Source organism: Aythya marila, assembly GCF_965140915.1.
Source record: "Aythya marila genome assembly, chromosome: 1".
Classification (NCBI taxonomy): domain Eukaryota; kingdom Metazoa; phylum Chordata; class Aves; order Anseriformes; family Anatidae; genus Aythya; species Aythya marila.
This window is the reverse complement of record NC_139042.1, coordinates 148,893,169-148,910,142: the sequence shown is the minus strand read 5'-3', so window position 1 is coordinate 148,910,142 and position 16,974 is coordinate 148,893,169. Positions and strand designations below refer to the sequence as shown.

General features: G+C 43.5%; 1 protein-coding gene across 1 annotated transcript in view; it reads left to right on the top strand.

Moving 5' to 3' along the window:
* Positions 1-16,974, top strand: part of LOC309878259 (phenylalanine-4-hydroxylase-like) — a 40,513-nt gene that overhangs the window by 14,635 nt on the left and 8,904 nt on the right. Inside the window, exons 4-9 of the mRNA XM_082760541.1 lie at positions 6,069-6,157; positions 8,315-8,382; positions 11,158-11,354; positions 11,804-11,939; positions 13,518-13,587; positions 16,415-16,471. Coding sequence (XP_082616667.1) covers positions 6,069-6,157; positions 8,315-8,382; positions 11,158-11,354; positions 11,804-11,939; positions 13,518-13,587; positions 16,415-16,471 — 617 coding nt within the window. The remainder of the gene's footprint in view (positions 1-6,068; positions 6,158-8,314; positions 8,383-11,157; positions 11,355-11,803; positions 11,940-13,517; positions 13,588-16,414; positions 16,472-16,974) is intronic.

The window sequence follows — 16,974 nt, the reverse complement described above, 5'->3', positions numbered from 1 at the left end:
ATTGTAAGCTTTTTCATATGGAGATTTTCTGTCAATATAAATTGCCATTCTCCATTTTTGGCCATGATTTTGACAAGGTCTCCTGGCAACAGTTGTTACACTATTATATTTTCATCTGTTTGTTTTGCTGACACCCCTCCCAGTCCCTTAAAGACTGCTTTATTGCAGTGGGTTGATACACCAGTTGTTGCTCATTTGCTGACTCTTTACAAACTGTTTATTCAATGCATCCTTCCTTCAAAGTCCAGCCACCTTCCATATTCTCCTTACTCTGGTAGGATCTGCTGACAAAGGGCAGCATAACAAAACAAAAAGTGACAGCAAAACCCTGACTGTTGCAGTGCCTCCCCCTTAACAAATGTCTCTGGGACCTCACAAATCACCATGGCACAAACCTTGTAGTGTAGCGTAGGTGACAAGAGCCCTGTCCCATGCATCTTCCGGGGACAAGGGGAGGGCTTACCCTCCTGTGCTCCCTGGGGCTGGTACACCCTTTGAACACCTGGATTTACTTTCCAATTTCAGTCTCATGGGCTCTGTCAGCAGGCCTCTGAAGACCCTTCCTTTTGGGGCCTATGAACCTCTGGGCTGAGTTGAGAGGGGAGGAAAAGTCCCCAGCAGTGGCCAGCTTCCCCTGCTCTCCTGTGCACAGTTGCACGCGAGTCCAACACTGTCCACATCTCCACTGTTTTTGCTTGGGGATCCCCCTCGCTCCTGCTATAGAAATTAGGGAGGCTCTGCCACCCACTTCAGTGGGACCATAATTCTTCTTTGCTGGAAGAAATCCTGGGGAGACCAGTAGTAATCCTGCCTTTGGATGGAAATAAGATTTTCTGAGTTGTCCACACTCCTAATTTTTGATGGAGTTGAGGCTGCTTGGTACAGAGGTGGCTGCCCAGCACCCAGTCTGAGACATACTTAAATGCCTCTTCAGATAACAGATGTGATTTTAATAGGATTTCAGACTTTAAATACTTTAGATCTGGATCTTCCTCTTCCTTCCTAGGAACAACATGAAAGAACATTAATACCTTTGTGAGATCAGTGCTGGTAATCCTTTTACCATCTCCTTTGTGTCTTCCCCATGACATTGCATTTGAAGATGAAAAAGAAGAAGGCAAATACTCTTTGGAGTCAGTTCTCTCCATTCATGAGATAGAGGGACAAAGGGTTGATTAGCTGATTTATGATCATGTCAAATCAAAGACGTTTTCTTTTTGGGGATTTTTTATTTCCAGGAGAAATCTACAGGGCCTAGCAGGATTTACCATTATTTTGTTTTTCTAGTTACTGTTAAGAAGACGTTGAAGTTATATATAAACAGAAGCCAGAGTCAGAAAGAGATGCAGCTCTAAATATCAGCCAGGAAGGTTTAGTGACTGAAATTCTGACCTCACAGAAGTCAGAACTCCCATGGTCTGCTGTAGGATTAAGTTTCACTGCATGTTACTGTGTTGATCAAAGCATTTTTTTGAGTTAGATTATCCTGTCAGTGCTGCAGAAAGGGACTTGATCCCCTTCCGTTGGAGAGGATAACTTGTGTTTGTTTGTTAGTTCCAATAACTCAGAAATAGCATAAAGTGGGAGCAACTTACTGCCAAGGAAAGAGAGGAAGATTGATATTTCTTCTTACCCTTTTCCTTTTTCTTTTTTTCTTTCAATTTCAGCTTCTCTCATGGGTAGTAAGGGTCCAGTCAAACTGAAATCCCCAAAGAGCCATATTCAAAAGGTCAAAGAAGCACTGCTTAGGGGATGAACTGTGGGTGGCAAATTCTGGGCTGAGGCAGCTACATGGGCAGACTGAAATGGGAGCAGACTGAACTGTAGGAAGAGTGGTAAGATGTTGTCCTTTATCTGTGATGGCATTAACAATTAATAGGCCTCATGGTGCCTTTTAGGTCAGCCTGCCTTTCAAATGTATCCTCCTGGCAAATCTGGTTGTAATCTACAGACATGCTTTTGTGAAATATTATTCCCAAAGCACAGAATGAGAGCAATACACCTCCAGGGAGCAAAATCTCAGGCAGATGGTTCATGGGGATATCTTCATGCTCTGATAGGTTGGCAGGTAAAGCTGGGAATGTTTTCTCTTGGAGCCAGTCTGGGGTCCCATGGGACCAGTTCTCTCACCACTGCCTAAAGATGCTTTCAGTCCTTCCTTGTTAGGGATTCACTTAGCTCACGCTCATGATTTGAACAAAACCTCTTCTTTTACTCAGTTTCCCATAGGAAGCACACAGTGCCATTCCTGAAGCAGTGCTTTGCGGAAAGTCAAAGGAAATTACTGGCCTTTTCCCTCCTGAATAGCTTAGCATTAAACATACATGTATTCTTTTTTGGCCAAAGTGTTAATGACAACACTTTGTTAACTTTAACACTTTGTTGTTAACTCCCCCCCCCCTTCTTTTTTAACCTGAACACTCTTTTTTTTTTTTTTTTTGTTAATAGTCTTTACTCTCTCAAAAACAAAATATAGTTTTGGTTTCCCTTTACAAACCCAAAGAGTTACAAATAGGAGGCTTGGATTGACAGTATAATTTTAGCTGTGAGCAGGCCAGCAAAATGCCATAAATCCAAAGGTAATTTCAGAACTCGAGGTGGTCTAGCAGTCACTGGGCCAAAAGCCTTTTGTAGAGATGGGAAGATTTGTTCTGAAAACACAGTGCATCTCTTCATAGCTCTTTTTGGAAACAAGCTAGATATCTGCAGACCACTTGGAGCCCATGAATAAAAATAATTAAATATTATTCTGTTGTAGCATTAGGCAAATGCAGACAATTTATTGCATTTCTGAGACAGACTGGAGGCTGATGTTCTGTAGGGTCCTTGTTTGCTAAACCCTGAGGCTGGCCAAAGCATTTGGGACTGTTTAAAAAAGGGCTAAACCTGGGCCTTGAACTGCTATAAATTGCATAGACCTGTCTTTGACCCTCCTCACAATGGTCCAAATGGAGGAGTTCTGCAGAAGTCCTCACTGCCCCTGCTTTGCTGCCCCTCATATAAATGGCTTATTAGCATTCTGCTAAGCATTTGACCCCATGGTAATTTGGTCACCACTTGGGTGTCCAGCACAATCTCATAAATGCTGCCGTTTCACTTACAGACAAATCAATATTTATTACTGATCAGCCCACGTTTGCTCCTCGGACCTTCACAGAGGCCCAGTGTTGCAACAGCTTGCTCTGGCAATTCATTAATGGCCGTGCAGACAGACAGCGAGTCTGGTGAACGGGGCTGGAGGAGGATGTCGCAAACAAAATATGGGAGAGATTCAGCCAGGGGATAATTTGATTTGATCTTTTCAATAGTTGCAGGGGGGGCTGGGGTCAGCCTCCCGGCACACCACAACTACACAGAGGATGCAGTAGCTCTTTTGCACCCTGGTGCCTGTTGCCAGGGTTGTATGGGCTTGGTGGCTGGGCCAGGGCTATGCTCAGCATCTTTGATTCTTGTTGCCACAAGAGCTGAGAATGTTCAGGACTAAAGTCCAGCTATGCTGGTGCAAATAGCACAAAGAATCTTCATGATTCTTTTACAGCTTGCACCTTTTCACCCAGAGCAGCTCTCAGAGCAGCACTCCTGGAGCTATCACCAGTGTCTGGGGGGGCTGGGAGGTGGGCAGAAATCTGCTGAAAATAGGTCCAGTACCTATACAATCTGCTGCACCTACATAGAGGAAAAGCAAGCCACCCATCTCCAAGTCTGAGACTGACAGTGCATCAGTCTGTCCCAGAGTTTATCACAACCTCTGCACCAAGTGCTTTGGGAAGCTTAAGAATAAAATATGTTTAATGAAAACAATTCATTCTTATACATCTATTCTATGGCTTCCTGAAGCTGGAATATTTCAAACTCTGCCCACCTAGACCTTTTTGACCCCAGGCAGCAAATCCCTACAGATATCATTGCTGAAATCCACTGCAGGCCTCAGCCTCCACTGGTTTGTCTGCACAGTCTGGACCTTTCAGATCATGATACTTCCCTGAGAATAGTGATTCCTCACTTGAACACTGACAAGTGCTTTGCTGTGGGCTCTCAGACAGCTTTTTTCCAGTGCCCAAAACATTTATCAGGATGCTTCACTGATGATAGTGGGTGTCAGCTTCCCTGGCAGTGGTGAGTCTGAAGCACAAAGCAGTGAAGCAATCCCCCTACCTTCATGTAAAGGCCACTGCCAGAGCTGGGAGATGAACCCCCTGCCCTGCTGTGTGTACAGAAAATAGGGGCAAGAGGGTAGGGTGGGCTCATCATTCATGAGGTATGTCTCTACTGAATCCTCTCTAGAACTCAGACACCCCTTTTTCTAATCCCCCTCACGCTGTTTTAACTCGAGGGGCTGGAGGTGCAGGAAGGTTACTAACAGCAAGGTGGGGAAACTAAGAGAGCTAGCAATAAACTCAGCAGTCACTTGAGGAAGTTTTTCCTGGGCCTGCTGCTGCCATCTAGTGACTTGTGCTGGTCTGTCTGTCAGAGCAAAGCAGAAGGCTGTGCAGCTTGAAAGCAGGTACCAAAGCCCACTTTTGCTGGGAGGAAGAAGGGGAGGCACAGCAGAAAGGACTAAGGAGCTAGGGGAGGCCCCTGCATTGCCCGGCCTGCTGGAAATGAGTCTTATGGCTCGCAGCAGAAGCGTTGGATAGAGCCAGGCTGGCTGGAGCCGGGCTGGTGGTGGGACAGCAGGTCAGGGGAGCAAGCCATCTGTGTGGGGCTGAGCTGTGGCCACAAAAGGAGCTCCCCATGCCACTCCAGCCCCTTGGTGCAGGTGTCTCACAGAAACACAGCACCACAAGTACCCTCCGTGCTGTGACGTGCAGCAGAAAGAGCAAGGCTGAATAGTCCAGGAGGCAGAGTTATCCTCTTATCCCATAGGTGGTCTGTCAGGGTCCAGGATGAGCCATGTCAGCAAAGCACTGTGGGGAGCTTGTGTAGCAGCTGCTGGCAGACTGCTCCAGGACTCCATCCTCAGAGGGAAGCTTTTCCTAGGAATCAGGTTCACCTGGGAAAAAACACAAATCACATGGGGAGGGAGGTAGGGCTCAGAGGCAGTGCTCCCAGCTGAGCAGAGCCACACAGAGCAAAGAGCAGTTTTGCTAGCTCTGCCTGAGCAAGTCACCCCTGTTCACACAAGAAAGTCACTAAATGAATTGCCAACATTTTATTTATAGACTTCTGAGAGACGTTGGGCTTAAAGCAACAGAGCATTGGGTGTTATTAGCTTCATGATACATGGAGTTGATTTATATATGGTATAGAGAGCACATGGAACATTATTACAGGGCCTGAGCATGGGGTGCAACTTTAAACGGGCCTGTTCCTGTTCCTCGGCAAAAGTATGGCAGAACTGGAAGCAGTACGTAGAAGTGATGAGAGTGCTCAAGAACAGGCTGTGGTTTCTGTGCTAGAAATACATAGGCAAAGTGTCAGCCAGGTTGAAGGATGATAGATGGAGGAAATGACAGGGAGCTATAAAATCCTAGGTGTCCTGTAGAAGGTAAGGACAAATGAAGTCTGTGTGCAGGAATTAGTTAACATCAAATGAAATAATCAAGTTTTAAATGCAGTAATACAATGCTAGTCTGAGTTATCAGGCTGACATATATAATTTTATTTCATCATCCTAGCCTAAGTGAGCCCACCAAGTAAGTCTTAGAAAGAGATTTTCAGGGGGTCAAATAGTCTTGTATTCATCTTATTGTGGGATTTCTTGCTGTTCCTTTGAAATGGCTGATTCTAGCTACTGTGAAAGCAAGGATAATCTGGAAAAAATACTGTTTGGGTAAGCCAAGAAAGCAGAATAATAAACAGAAAATCATAAACATTACAAACCAGCTCTGTGCCAAAGGCTAGACATTCCTGATGCTCTGTATTATTCCAACAGCACAAAACAGCCACAAATTCAAGAAAATTTGCAGGGTTTGCTCTTGCCTTCTATTACAAGGAAAGGCCAATGCTGTCAGAAGTTAGACCCCTACATATTTATTTTTATGATGAAGAAATGGAAAGACCAAAAGGAGGTCCCTAACCAAGTAACAAAGAAGCATACCAGTCTCCGTTTCTTTTCTGTTTTGCAGTACCATGGTTCCCAAGAAGTATCCAGGAGCTGGACAGATTTGCCAATCAGATTCTAAGCTATGGAGCAGAACTGGATGCTGACCATCCTGTAAGAAACAGAGCTTTGCTTTTTAACATGTTTCTAGTTTGGGGATTGATGTTCTTCTGATTTACGTTTGCTCTTCCTTAAGACAAATATAGCCGACTAAGTCTCAGGCTTTTGGACAAGAAAGGTACCACATTTCTAGGGTTAGAATCAGCCCAATCCCTGCTACGAAGTTGAGCAGACCAAAAGTTGCTTTAATTTAAACAAATACTAATAGACATGAAGAGTCACAGACATCACAGAGTACAAGGCCACCACAGGAACACTTCTGGTTTTCCCGCATGGCTCTGATGGTGACTTCAGACTCAGTGAATCACTAGTAACAAAAACTTCAGGAGCAGCATATTATATCCTGGAGATAGGAAGAGTGCTTTTTCGTGGTTGGTAACTATCGAGCTTGTGCATTGTTATGTGGTTGTTAAATCTGTCATGATTTTTGTATGGTGAGAAAGAACAAAAGGAAAAGTCACTGTTTCAAAAAGTTTGTGGTTTAAATGGTAGTGTCAGATAGTTTTGTTTGCTGGCCTAGTTGATAAAAAAAAATTACTTCAGTGGTTTTTCAGCTCTTCCAAATACAAGAATACTTGCTGCTTCTACTCCCTCTCCAAGCAAACACCAACTTATTTTCATTTGTCAAAACACACCGAGTTCCACGCAGAGCAACAGAAATTGCTGCTATTAGTTTAATTGAGATAGGATGATTATAAATAAATTACATGCAGCGCAACAAAAATTGCTGCTATTAGTTTAATTGAGATGAGGTGATTAGTCATTCACTACCTATTGCTTAATTCAAGATGTGTTATGTATCATATACAATGATTCATGATATTCAGTGCAGTCGTATGAAAGGCAGAATGAAAGGAGATACACTGAGTCAATGGCCCCCTTGTGTGTCATGTGGGAATAGACCAAGACTGTATTTGAAAAAAATAATATATACAGATATGAAAAGGAATAAAGCATCTCTGCTTCAGTTCCTAGAATTATTTTGTGAGCAGTTTTATCCAGGTTACCTTAAAAAGAAGCCCAAGTGCTGGGGTAAATAGGCAAGACAGCACATAGTGTGCAGAAAGAAATAAATTAAAAGAGCCTGTGTTGGGATTTAACCACAAATACCAGGTTAATCCAGGACAGTGCTTTTTTTTAGGCTATTGGCTGCCTTTGTTTGCCTAGCACTCTTTGATCTGCACTGTGCTTTAGCTATCTCCTGTACCTGGTTGTGTTTCGTGGCCAATCAGTCCTGTTGTGCCATGCACCTCTGAGGTGCATTCATGAACTGAAGCGGTGCCCACGGAGTTGTTGCTATTTGCTTTGCCTTCTATTTGCTATTTGTCTTCTATCTGGGAAGGACATTTCTCTACTTTAGGTGGTGAAGACACTCCTAGCCCTGAGGAACCTATACTAAATGGCACATTGGGACAGGAGAATGGTTATTCCAGGAGAAGATTTACAGATTATATTTCTTATCTCTGGTAATACAGATAATTAGCTGCAGAGGTCAAACTGACAACCACAAAATCTATTACACATTCTCTATAGTAATCATTTCCCCTTCAAATGATTGATTTTGTAGCACTAATAGGGCTTTTTGGTTAGCTAGGTGCTTACCATTCTTCTAACATTTTGAAAACAAGCACCTTGAAATATTGTTCATGCTGAAAAAAATACCTAAAAGGTCTGCCTGAACTGATGAGTGTGTTTCTAATATGGTTTAGCTCTGCTTCTTTAGACCAGCCAAGCTGTGCTGGCAACTGCGACAAGTTTCATGACAAACCAGAAGGGCGTCTTTATCTGAGGGCTGTTTATATGGTGCATTGCTCTTGTGGTAGCACCCTGCCTGTGTTGTAAAGGAGAGTGTTTCCCTTTTTCGTAGCAATTGGAAATGACAAAACAAAAGGGCTTGAGGGTGAGAAGGGCTGGGAGGCTGCAGCTGAACAGCTGCCCCGCAGACAGGGAAGGAGCAGTGCCCTTTGCAAGCCAGGTGTAGGGGAGCCAGGCAGGATGGAGGCAGCTTCCCACACCTCCTGCTACATTTCTGTCGCTCCCCAGGCAGCTTGCTGCTCCCTTGGACCAGCCATGCCCAAGGGTGCTCAGCAGGAGGAAGGCTGTTTACCACCTGCACTTACACGGGGAATGAATGTCACTGTTTCTCTTTAGGGGTTCAAAGATCCTGTGTACCGGGCCCGGAGGAAGGAGTTTGCAGATATCGCCTACAACTACAGACAGTGAGTGCTCAGTGTGTGGGCAAAAAGCTAGCCTATATCTCCTGCTCTCTCCTGGGGCTCATGTCCTGCTGGCAGTCCCTGTTTTTCCACAAGCATCCTCCTGCTGCTGGCTTTTCTCTGGCATGTGTTTAAATCTTCCTGTTCATGTATTTATCCCCAAATAGCAGTAAAACAAAAGTAAATTGTTGCAGGCACACGTTCAGATGAGAACGTTGCCTCCCCTCTTTCCCCACAACACCCCTCTTCTCCTGGCTTTGTTGTCTAATTGAGCAGCAGACTCAGTTGCTACTACAAAGACCTGAGCATTGAATAAAGCTGCTTCTGGTATCCTCCCCATTAAACTGGGACTGGGGGAGGAGTGCCTATCATTTACATTAAAGCAGGAGCTGCATGCACTATTAAAATAATGAATAACTTATGGTTCTGATGCTAATCCAGTGCCTGATACTCTACTTTTATCATGTCTGACCCAGCTGCAATCAGCAATTTGGGCTCTCATTTCCCAAGAAAAATAAATGAATAGAGATGATAAATTCATTTAGAACAGGCTTGCTTGATTGCTTTCAGTGATCAAATCTGGAGGAGATAAAATTCTGCTCCCAGAGCCACTCACACATTTACATCAGTAATACTGGGCCTGACTCTTGCTGAGACTGGTAAAAATTGTGATTGCAAAGGATAAGGTAACATATGTTGTACATTTAGGGATCCACTTCGCACAGGACTGTGATGAAAAGATAGTCTCTGAGCCAAAAAGCTCATAATGCTCATAAAATGAGACAAAATTGGTCTGATTGATGCAAAGTGAAAAAAGTCAGGTGAAAAAAGTCAGGAGCCCATTTTGTGGCTCAAAAAATTGGATAAGGCTTTGTGGCCAAATATGAATGGTTCTAGTTTCCACTTATATGTATCCCATAGAACATTTACCTTTCCTGCTTAACAGATAGCAAATTCTAGTCTCTAGTTTGTAGGCTTTAGTTAAATCCTAGAGAAATAAAACAAAAATAAGATAATACCCACATCTTCTAAACCACCCCCCCTCCAGTATTCAACCTGAAACCAGCAAACCAGCTTAGGAAGATGAAACCATTATATTCCAAGATACAACTACTTAATATTTAGTCTGATATCCAGATCCTCAGACGCATTGAAGGCTACACAGGCTTGGACCTCTGTGAAGTTCTTGGACTTTTCAATAAGGTCTTTCAGTAACAGAGTAATGAACAGAGTGTGAAAGCCCACATTTGGGCTTTTGGGTCTTGTGGAAAGAAAGTACATGTATTCAGTGACTTTGGATGCTGATTCAGGAAGAACCAAATGGGTAATGTTCTTGCCCTGGGTGCTACACATGGCAGATGACTTACAGGGTCTGCAGCAGGCGAGCAGAGGCCAAGGGAGTGTCTCTTGCAAGGGAGAGACAGGGGCACAGAGAACTGGGCAGGAAGAGAGGGACAATCAAAACTATGAGGCATTATGGAAAGTATCTGAAAAAGCAAAATGCATAGCTTGTGAAGTCAGCTACAAAGGTGAGGTAGGTCTGTGGTCAGTTTTTTTCACACTTCTCCTTATCAATTTAATCTTCTTCTGTGTCCCCCCTCTTTTGCACTTCTTTTGTCCTCCTGTTTGTGTCTCTCTGCTTTCTTTGCTCCTCTCTGCCTTTGCTCTTTTGCCTTCTTTCTTTTTGCCTTCTTCTTGCCTTCCTTAGCTTCTGGCCCTGTTTATTCTTGCAATTTTTTAATTGAAATTTGAAAAGTTTTTAAGCCAATAATTTTCCCCTGTAGCTCTGGAAGGTGGCTGAGGATTACTTAGGATTACTTAGGAGTGTTATAGGAACAAAAATCCCCAAGCAATCCTCGTAATTCAATGTGATGTTTAAAGCTCCACAAATCAAAGAAGGGCTGATACAGAGATGCAGAAAATTATGGTACTCCAGAGGAGCTGCCCTGAGGCTCAAGGGGAAAATGAGGGGGTGGGAGATGGTAGGGTGTCATCGATAGTTTAACAATGGGTCTCTGGGGCTTGGAAAGCTCCGGCATTATTCCAGCAGTGATGTTAACCCTATTAAGTTACTTAAAACCCTTTGATTTTTCAAAGCTGTTGGATTCACCTATGGCCCTATCATTATTGCTAAGAAATTGACTATTCACAGGAGGCCAAAACACATTGCTTGGGATTGTCTAATTCGTGCTAGCTTCAACATGAGCTAAGTACATGGAGGCCTGAGGGTGGGATTTGACACAAAATTACTCATTACAATTAAAAAAAAAAAAAAAAAAAAAAAAGAGTCAAACTGGCTGAAGTCTGCATCTGTTGCAGCATAAAGCACAGCTCAGAATTTCTCTGACTGCCATGAAACAGACTTTTCTGGAGCTGGTGGTTTCCCTGTTGTAACAAAGACAATTAATATAGTGTGCATTAGAGCAAGAAATACAACAGCTGTTCCATGGTTAGAAATGGAAAGAAATTGAAACCATCAGCCAGAGAATATTTTTAGAAGAATGTCTTGATAAGACAAATAAGCACTAATTTATTTGTATCACAGTAATGCAAGGGTTCGCTAAAGGCCAGTATCGCACCTGAGGTTGGTAGAGTTCTTCTCAGTCAGTGCCTAGGGGCAAGTGAGACTCCTTTTGCACCTCCATGTCAAAGAAAAGGCATCTCCCTTCCTGCACCAGCAGCTCCTGACCAGCCCATGTAGAGCTCCTGAGTATGATGCTGGTGGCATAGGACACTTTTTCTGTCACTCCTATGGAGAATATCCATATTTGTTTTCAGTGGCCAACCTATTCCTCGAGTCACCTACACAGAAGAAGAAAAGAAAACATGGGGCACCGTCTTCAGGGAGCTGAAGAGTCTCTATCCAACTCATGCTTGTTATGAACATAACCATGTGTTCCCACTGCTAGAGAAGTACTGTGGCTACCGGGAGGATAACATTCCCCAGCTTGAAGATATTTCAAAATTCTTGCAGAGTAAGTTTGAAGCATATAAAACAAACAAACAAACAAACAAACAAAACACATGTATACATGTGTGTATATATATATATAAATATATATATATATATATAAGCATGCCTCTTCTGTCAGTTGGGATGGTGTTTTCACAGATGGACAAGCAGTATCTGCTCAATTGTAGGCTTTGTGTGAGCACTTGGGCACATTCTTTAGCCTGTGCCTCAGGTCCCTCTTGAAAACTTTCAGAAATACCTTGGTATGGATGTTCAGGTACTATGATGCTGGTACACATGGGTAGAAAATTCCCTGCTCTTTCACAACTAAACTCAATTCATATAGTGAGGGCATAGAAAACATAGTGAGGGCAAAGAAAACAATTAACTTTCTTCTACTGTGAGGAGTCCAGATAAGGATAAATCAAGTACAGCAGCTGCTTTTAACATGCCACCTTTCTGTCTCTTCAGCCTGCACTGGATTTCGCCTGCGTCCTGTTGCAGGCTTGCTCTCCTCTCGGGATTTCTTGGCTGGTTTGGCATTCCGAGTATTTCACTCTACACAGTATATTCGCCATGCATCAAAACCTATGTACACACCAGAGCCGTAAGTACTTTGGCACAGAAAGTACATAAAGTCATAGCAGACTAGCAATAGGGTCAGGCCAACTGATAATAACCATGTGGGACTCCAGAGCACTCTTGGGAACAGTTAATGGAAAGCAGCCAAGCGACTGCACTCTTCTGAAAACATTTTTGGAAGATTTCTAGTCTTTTTAGTAAGCTGTATCCTCTTCTGCAAGTTCTTCTGGGATTGATCAGACAGTTCTACTAACTGAAGACATGCTTGTGTGGTGGCTGGGAGGCGGGAGAGCAGCATACAAAAGCATTTAACTTAGCTATTAACACCCAAAGCAGTGGTGTGAAATCTAGTGCAGGAATGACTCAACATGTTGCAAGCAAGCTTCTGGCAGCAAGATAGGGGAAGCCCAGATCAGTGACCCCTTCTCTTTTTTGGTTTTATATTGTAATATTTCTGTCTGTCCCCGTCCTTCTCCACTTGTTATTAAAAAAAAAAAAAAAGAAAAAAAAAGTTATCTTCTTCCTCTGCTTTATATTATTGCAATTCTTCCTCCCCATCTATAATATTTCTTTTCTCTCTACTTCTTCCCACAGTCTCCCTTTCCCCTCCATTTTTCCACTCCTTTTTCTTCCGATTTTTCTGTTTGTGTCTCTTCAACCTATTCCCATCCTGTACAAAGCCACACTGAAATCTGCCTTGCTCTCCTCTCCTCACGAAACGCCCAGGCAAATAGGGACTGACTGCAGAGTGGAAAGCCTTACCACAGCCCCTGCTGTTATGCAGTGCCTGCAAGTCTTGCACTGTCTCCAGAAAGGTCCAGTGAATGACATCTTTCACAGTGTGGCTTACATCTTTCCCTCTGAGTCCCTCGCCTCTCAAATCCCCAGTTTAATTCTTATTGACTGGGCTGTTCTCCTGGGCATACATCTCCTTGAAAGTCTGCTCTTCAAGAATATCTGCTCTTCAAATCTGCCCTATAGAAGTCTTCCACAGACCTTGCCTTCCTGGGAGCGTCTCATCCATCTTGCCTTTCTGTCTCACTAAACTGCTTCAGGGTCTTTGAAAACTCTAGCAGTCCCTAGGTGAGCTCTTCCCCAAACACACCTGTTCAGCTGCCAACTTCAACTTGTAGTGAAAAGAGTCCTACCCCAGGAAAAGTGAGTTCCCATCTCTTAGTGTGAGGCTCTGGACCTGAACAGGGGCTGGGGTTGAGCTCCTGAGGTGTATGTTGACACTATGGTGAGTTGTCTTAGTTGCCTGAACTGCATTTAGAGCTATTTCCTGCCCTTGAGATTGAAAAGCACATTTCCTTTGGTGGGATGATATCTTCCTGAACAGTTGAAAGGACAGTTTTCTTCCAAAAGGAAAACAAATAATACACCATCCTTCCTCTGAGGCATCTGTGAGGATAAAACCTCTAAAAAGCCTTGAGAGTGCAAACCTTGACCTCACAAGAGTCAAGTTAGAGCAAAAATGTTTGCCCATGAGTTCTGAGCATTATTTGCTGATAGGAGTGCATGCCCTGCACTCCTGACTATACGTGGACTCTAGGGCTGGACTTTGCCTAAATTAAAGTTATTCAGATGTCATGTTTTCCTGCAGTGATATTTGCCATGAGCTGCTAGGACATGTGCCTCTTTTTGCTGACCCCAGTTTTGCTCAGTTTTCTCAGGTAAGTTATTCAGCAGTTATGCCATTTTTATAACTGAACACACCAGAGCTGAGGCAATTCAGAGGATGAAATAAGAGCTACAAGGGATGGGATGGTGTGGAGGGAATTCACCTTTAAGCTTATTGTTTAAGAATGACTGAGGTCAACTGAGTCTCCTTTTCCAAATAGCAGATGGTATTAGCTATTTTCCTTTCTGTTTTGTCATCTGAGATTGTCATGGATAGGTATTCCAGAGAGTGGTGATGAATGGAGTTAAATCCAGCTGATGACCAGTCACCATTGGTGTTCCCCAGGGGGTGGTTTTGGGGCCCATCCTCTTTAATATCTTTACTGTTGATTTGTATGAGGGAATTGAGTGCACCCTCAATAAATCTGCAGACAACACCAAGCTGTAGGGAAGTGAGGAAGTGTTGATCTGCTGGAGGGTAGGAAGGACCTGCAGAGGAACCTAAACTAGATGGGTTGATGGGCAGAGGTCAATGGGATGAGGTTCAACATGGCTGAGTGCCAGGTCCTGCTGTTTGGCCACAACAACCTATGCAGCACTACAGACTTGGGCCAGAGTGGCTGGAAATCTGTGCAAAGGAAAAGGATCTGGGGATGTTGGTCAATGCTCACCTGAACATGAGCCAGCAGTGTGCCCAGGTGGCCAAGAAGGCCAATGGCATCCTGGCTTGTATCAGGAATAGTGCAGCCAGTAGGACCAGGGAAGTGATATTCCCCCTGTACTCTGCTCTGGTGAGGCCTCACCCTGAGTACTGTGTTCAGCTTTGGGCCCCTCAGTACAAGAAGGACACTGAGGCCCTGGAGCACATCCAGAGAAGGGCTATGAAGTTGGTGAAGGGTCTGGAACACAAGTCCTGTGAGGAGTGGCTGAGGGAACCGGGGTTGTTTAGTCTGGAGAAGAGGAGGCTCAGGGCAGACCTTATTGCTCTCTACAACTACCTGAAAGGAAGGTGTGGGGGGCTGAGGGTTGGCCTGTTCTCACGGGTAACTAGAGATAGGACTACAGGGAATGGCCTCAAGTTGCACCAGGGGAGGTTTAGGTTGGAAATTAGGAGACATTTCTTCTCAGAAGAGCAGTCAGGCATTGGAACGGGTTAACCAAAGAAGTGGTGGTGTCACTGTCCCTGGGGGTGTTCAAGGAAAGGTTGGACTTGGTGCTTAGGGACATGATTTAGTGGGTGATATTGGTTGTAGGAGGATGGTTGGACCAGATGATCTTGGAAGTCTTTTCCAACCTTAATGTTTCTATTCCATTCAAATGCTGTATGTTTGCAGTTGGTAGCTTCCTAAGAGTAGTAAAGAAACAAACCGGAACATAGGGGAGAGCATTGCTGCATTTATGACAACAGCTGATGTCATGAAGGCTGTGAATCAGGATTTATTTACTGCTTGAAATCTAGACACAAGTCACATGTGTGAACTTATGTACCTATACGCCAAACGTTTGTCTTGTGTGGGTTGTTTTTTACAGGCAAATCCTTTGTAAAGAATTCATCTAAAACCTTCTCTGTAGATGTTGATCCTTCTGGGGAAAGTTAAATGGCTCATGATTCAAATGAGTTATTGCACCATCTTGTAGCCCAAACGTTAGGGAAGGTGAAGAATTTTTATTTATTTATTTACTTATTTTTCTGTTGAAGTCACAGAGAAGTCTATCACAGAGGATGTCAAGTGAGGAACTGTCCCATTTGCAAATGTGTGAGACGGCTGGAGAAGAGCTTTCTCTTTGCTAGTGTTAATGTCTCTGGAAAAGAAGCCAAACCTCAGGGAAGGAGTAAATTTAGGCTGCATCTTACCAGAAAAACAAGAAAAAACAGACAGACAGACAGACAGGAAGGAAGGAAGGAAGGAAGGAAGGAAGGAAGGAAGGAAGGAAGAAAAGAAGGAAGAGAAAGACAAAGAGAGACAGAAATAAAGACAGAAAGAAGGATTGAGGATAGAAGGATGGGAGGTCAAGAAGGACAGAAAGATGGAAGTACGGAAGAAGGGAAAGAAAGGGACATAGCCTTTATGTAACAACCTGCTCACAAAACAGAAATTAACCTGCTGTAGCTATTAGCACTCAGTATTGACTGCGGGCTCTGCATTTCCCCAGGACCAGGGATTCCTTCAAAATAGGCCCTACTGCACTTTGGCTTATTGGGATTTGACATATTTGACAATAGCTGCACTAATGCTTTTGGTTTGGGAAAGGGTACTGGGGGTGGGGGCTCTGATTTTACATTGTGCAGTCCTCACGGGAGCAAACTGAGAAAGGTACCTGGTTATATACAGTCTCATGTAGCTTCTGAATCCAGCTATAGCATGCCTCCTGGGAAAGTTTCTATTACCTCCCAAGGTATGAATGAGCTCTTTCAAATCATGCCCTGTCATTCAGGAAAAAAACACAAATAAACAAACATGTCTTTCAAGACTGCAAGAAACCTCCTGCAATCCAGACCCATCAAAGCAAAAATAAATATTTAAGCAGTATGGATGTGATTGATTTATCTTCTTTTGACTGTATCATTCTCTTGGGTGTGCATTGTGGGCTTGTTCAAAAGTCTGTCAAAGCAAAAGGAGAATTTTATTTGACTTCAATGGCTTTTGTACCAAGCACAAAGAACTATGCCTTGTAAATGACATTTAGGCAGGACCCTTTTGTTCATTTCTGGAGAGAGTTCTGGTTTAAAATTGATGTTGCACGATAGGAATATGTCCTGTAAACATTTGTGTGTGGTAATAAGTGATGGTAACATTTAAAATGTGAGAAATTACATAAGACAAGACAGGAAGAATGTTTGCAATAAATGGCTTGAAGAATAATGGTTTATTGTTACAGGAAATTGGACTGGCATCTCTGGGAGCTCCAGATGATTTCATCGAGAAACTTGCTACGGTAATTTAATAAATGAGGGCCCAGTTTTCCAAAGCACCCTGTGTTGTTTAATTCTGCTGCCACTGAAGTCACTGATAGAACTCCCATAGAGTTGAATGGGAACAGAGTGAAGTCCATAATTGGAAAACCCCACCCTGAAACAGTTACATTAAAGAAAAATAATTTTGGCACCACTTATTCAAAGTGACAGTTGTGATTAAACACAGAGGGCCAGACAAGACTTCCTCCAGCACAAACATATTAGGCAAGAGGAGATTACATGTTACTACATGCCCCCAGTGAATTTTGGGAGACAGCCTCCTTAGCTGTTCTACCTGCTAGTGTTCCTTTTCTTCTGCCCTGCTGGGCAGATAAATTAATGCTTTACCTGAATCCTACTCTGCGACTCCAAATGAAAATCAGGAGAGAGAGAGATGAGATTAGTGATCTAACAATCTAGATGAGATTAGTGATCTCATTAGCCTATGAGATTAGTGTCCCCAGTGCCAGCTCACCTGGCAGAG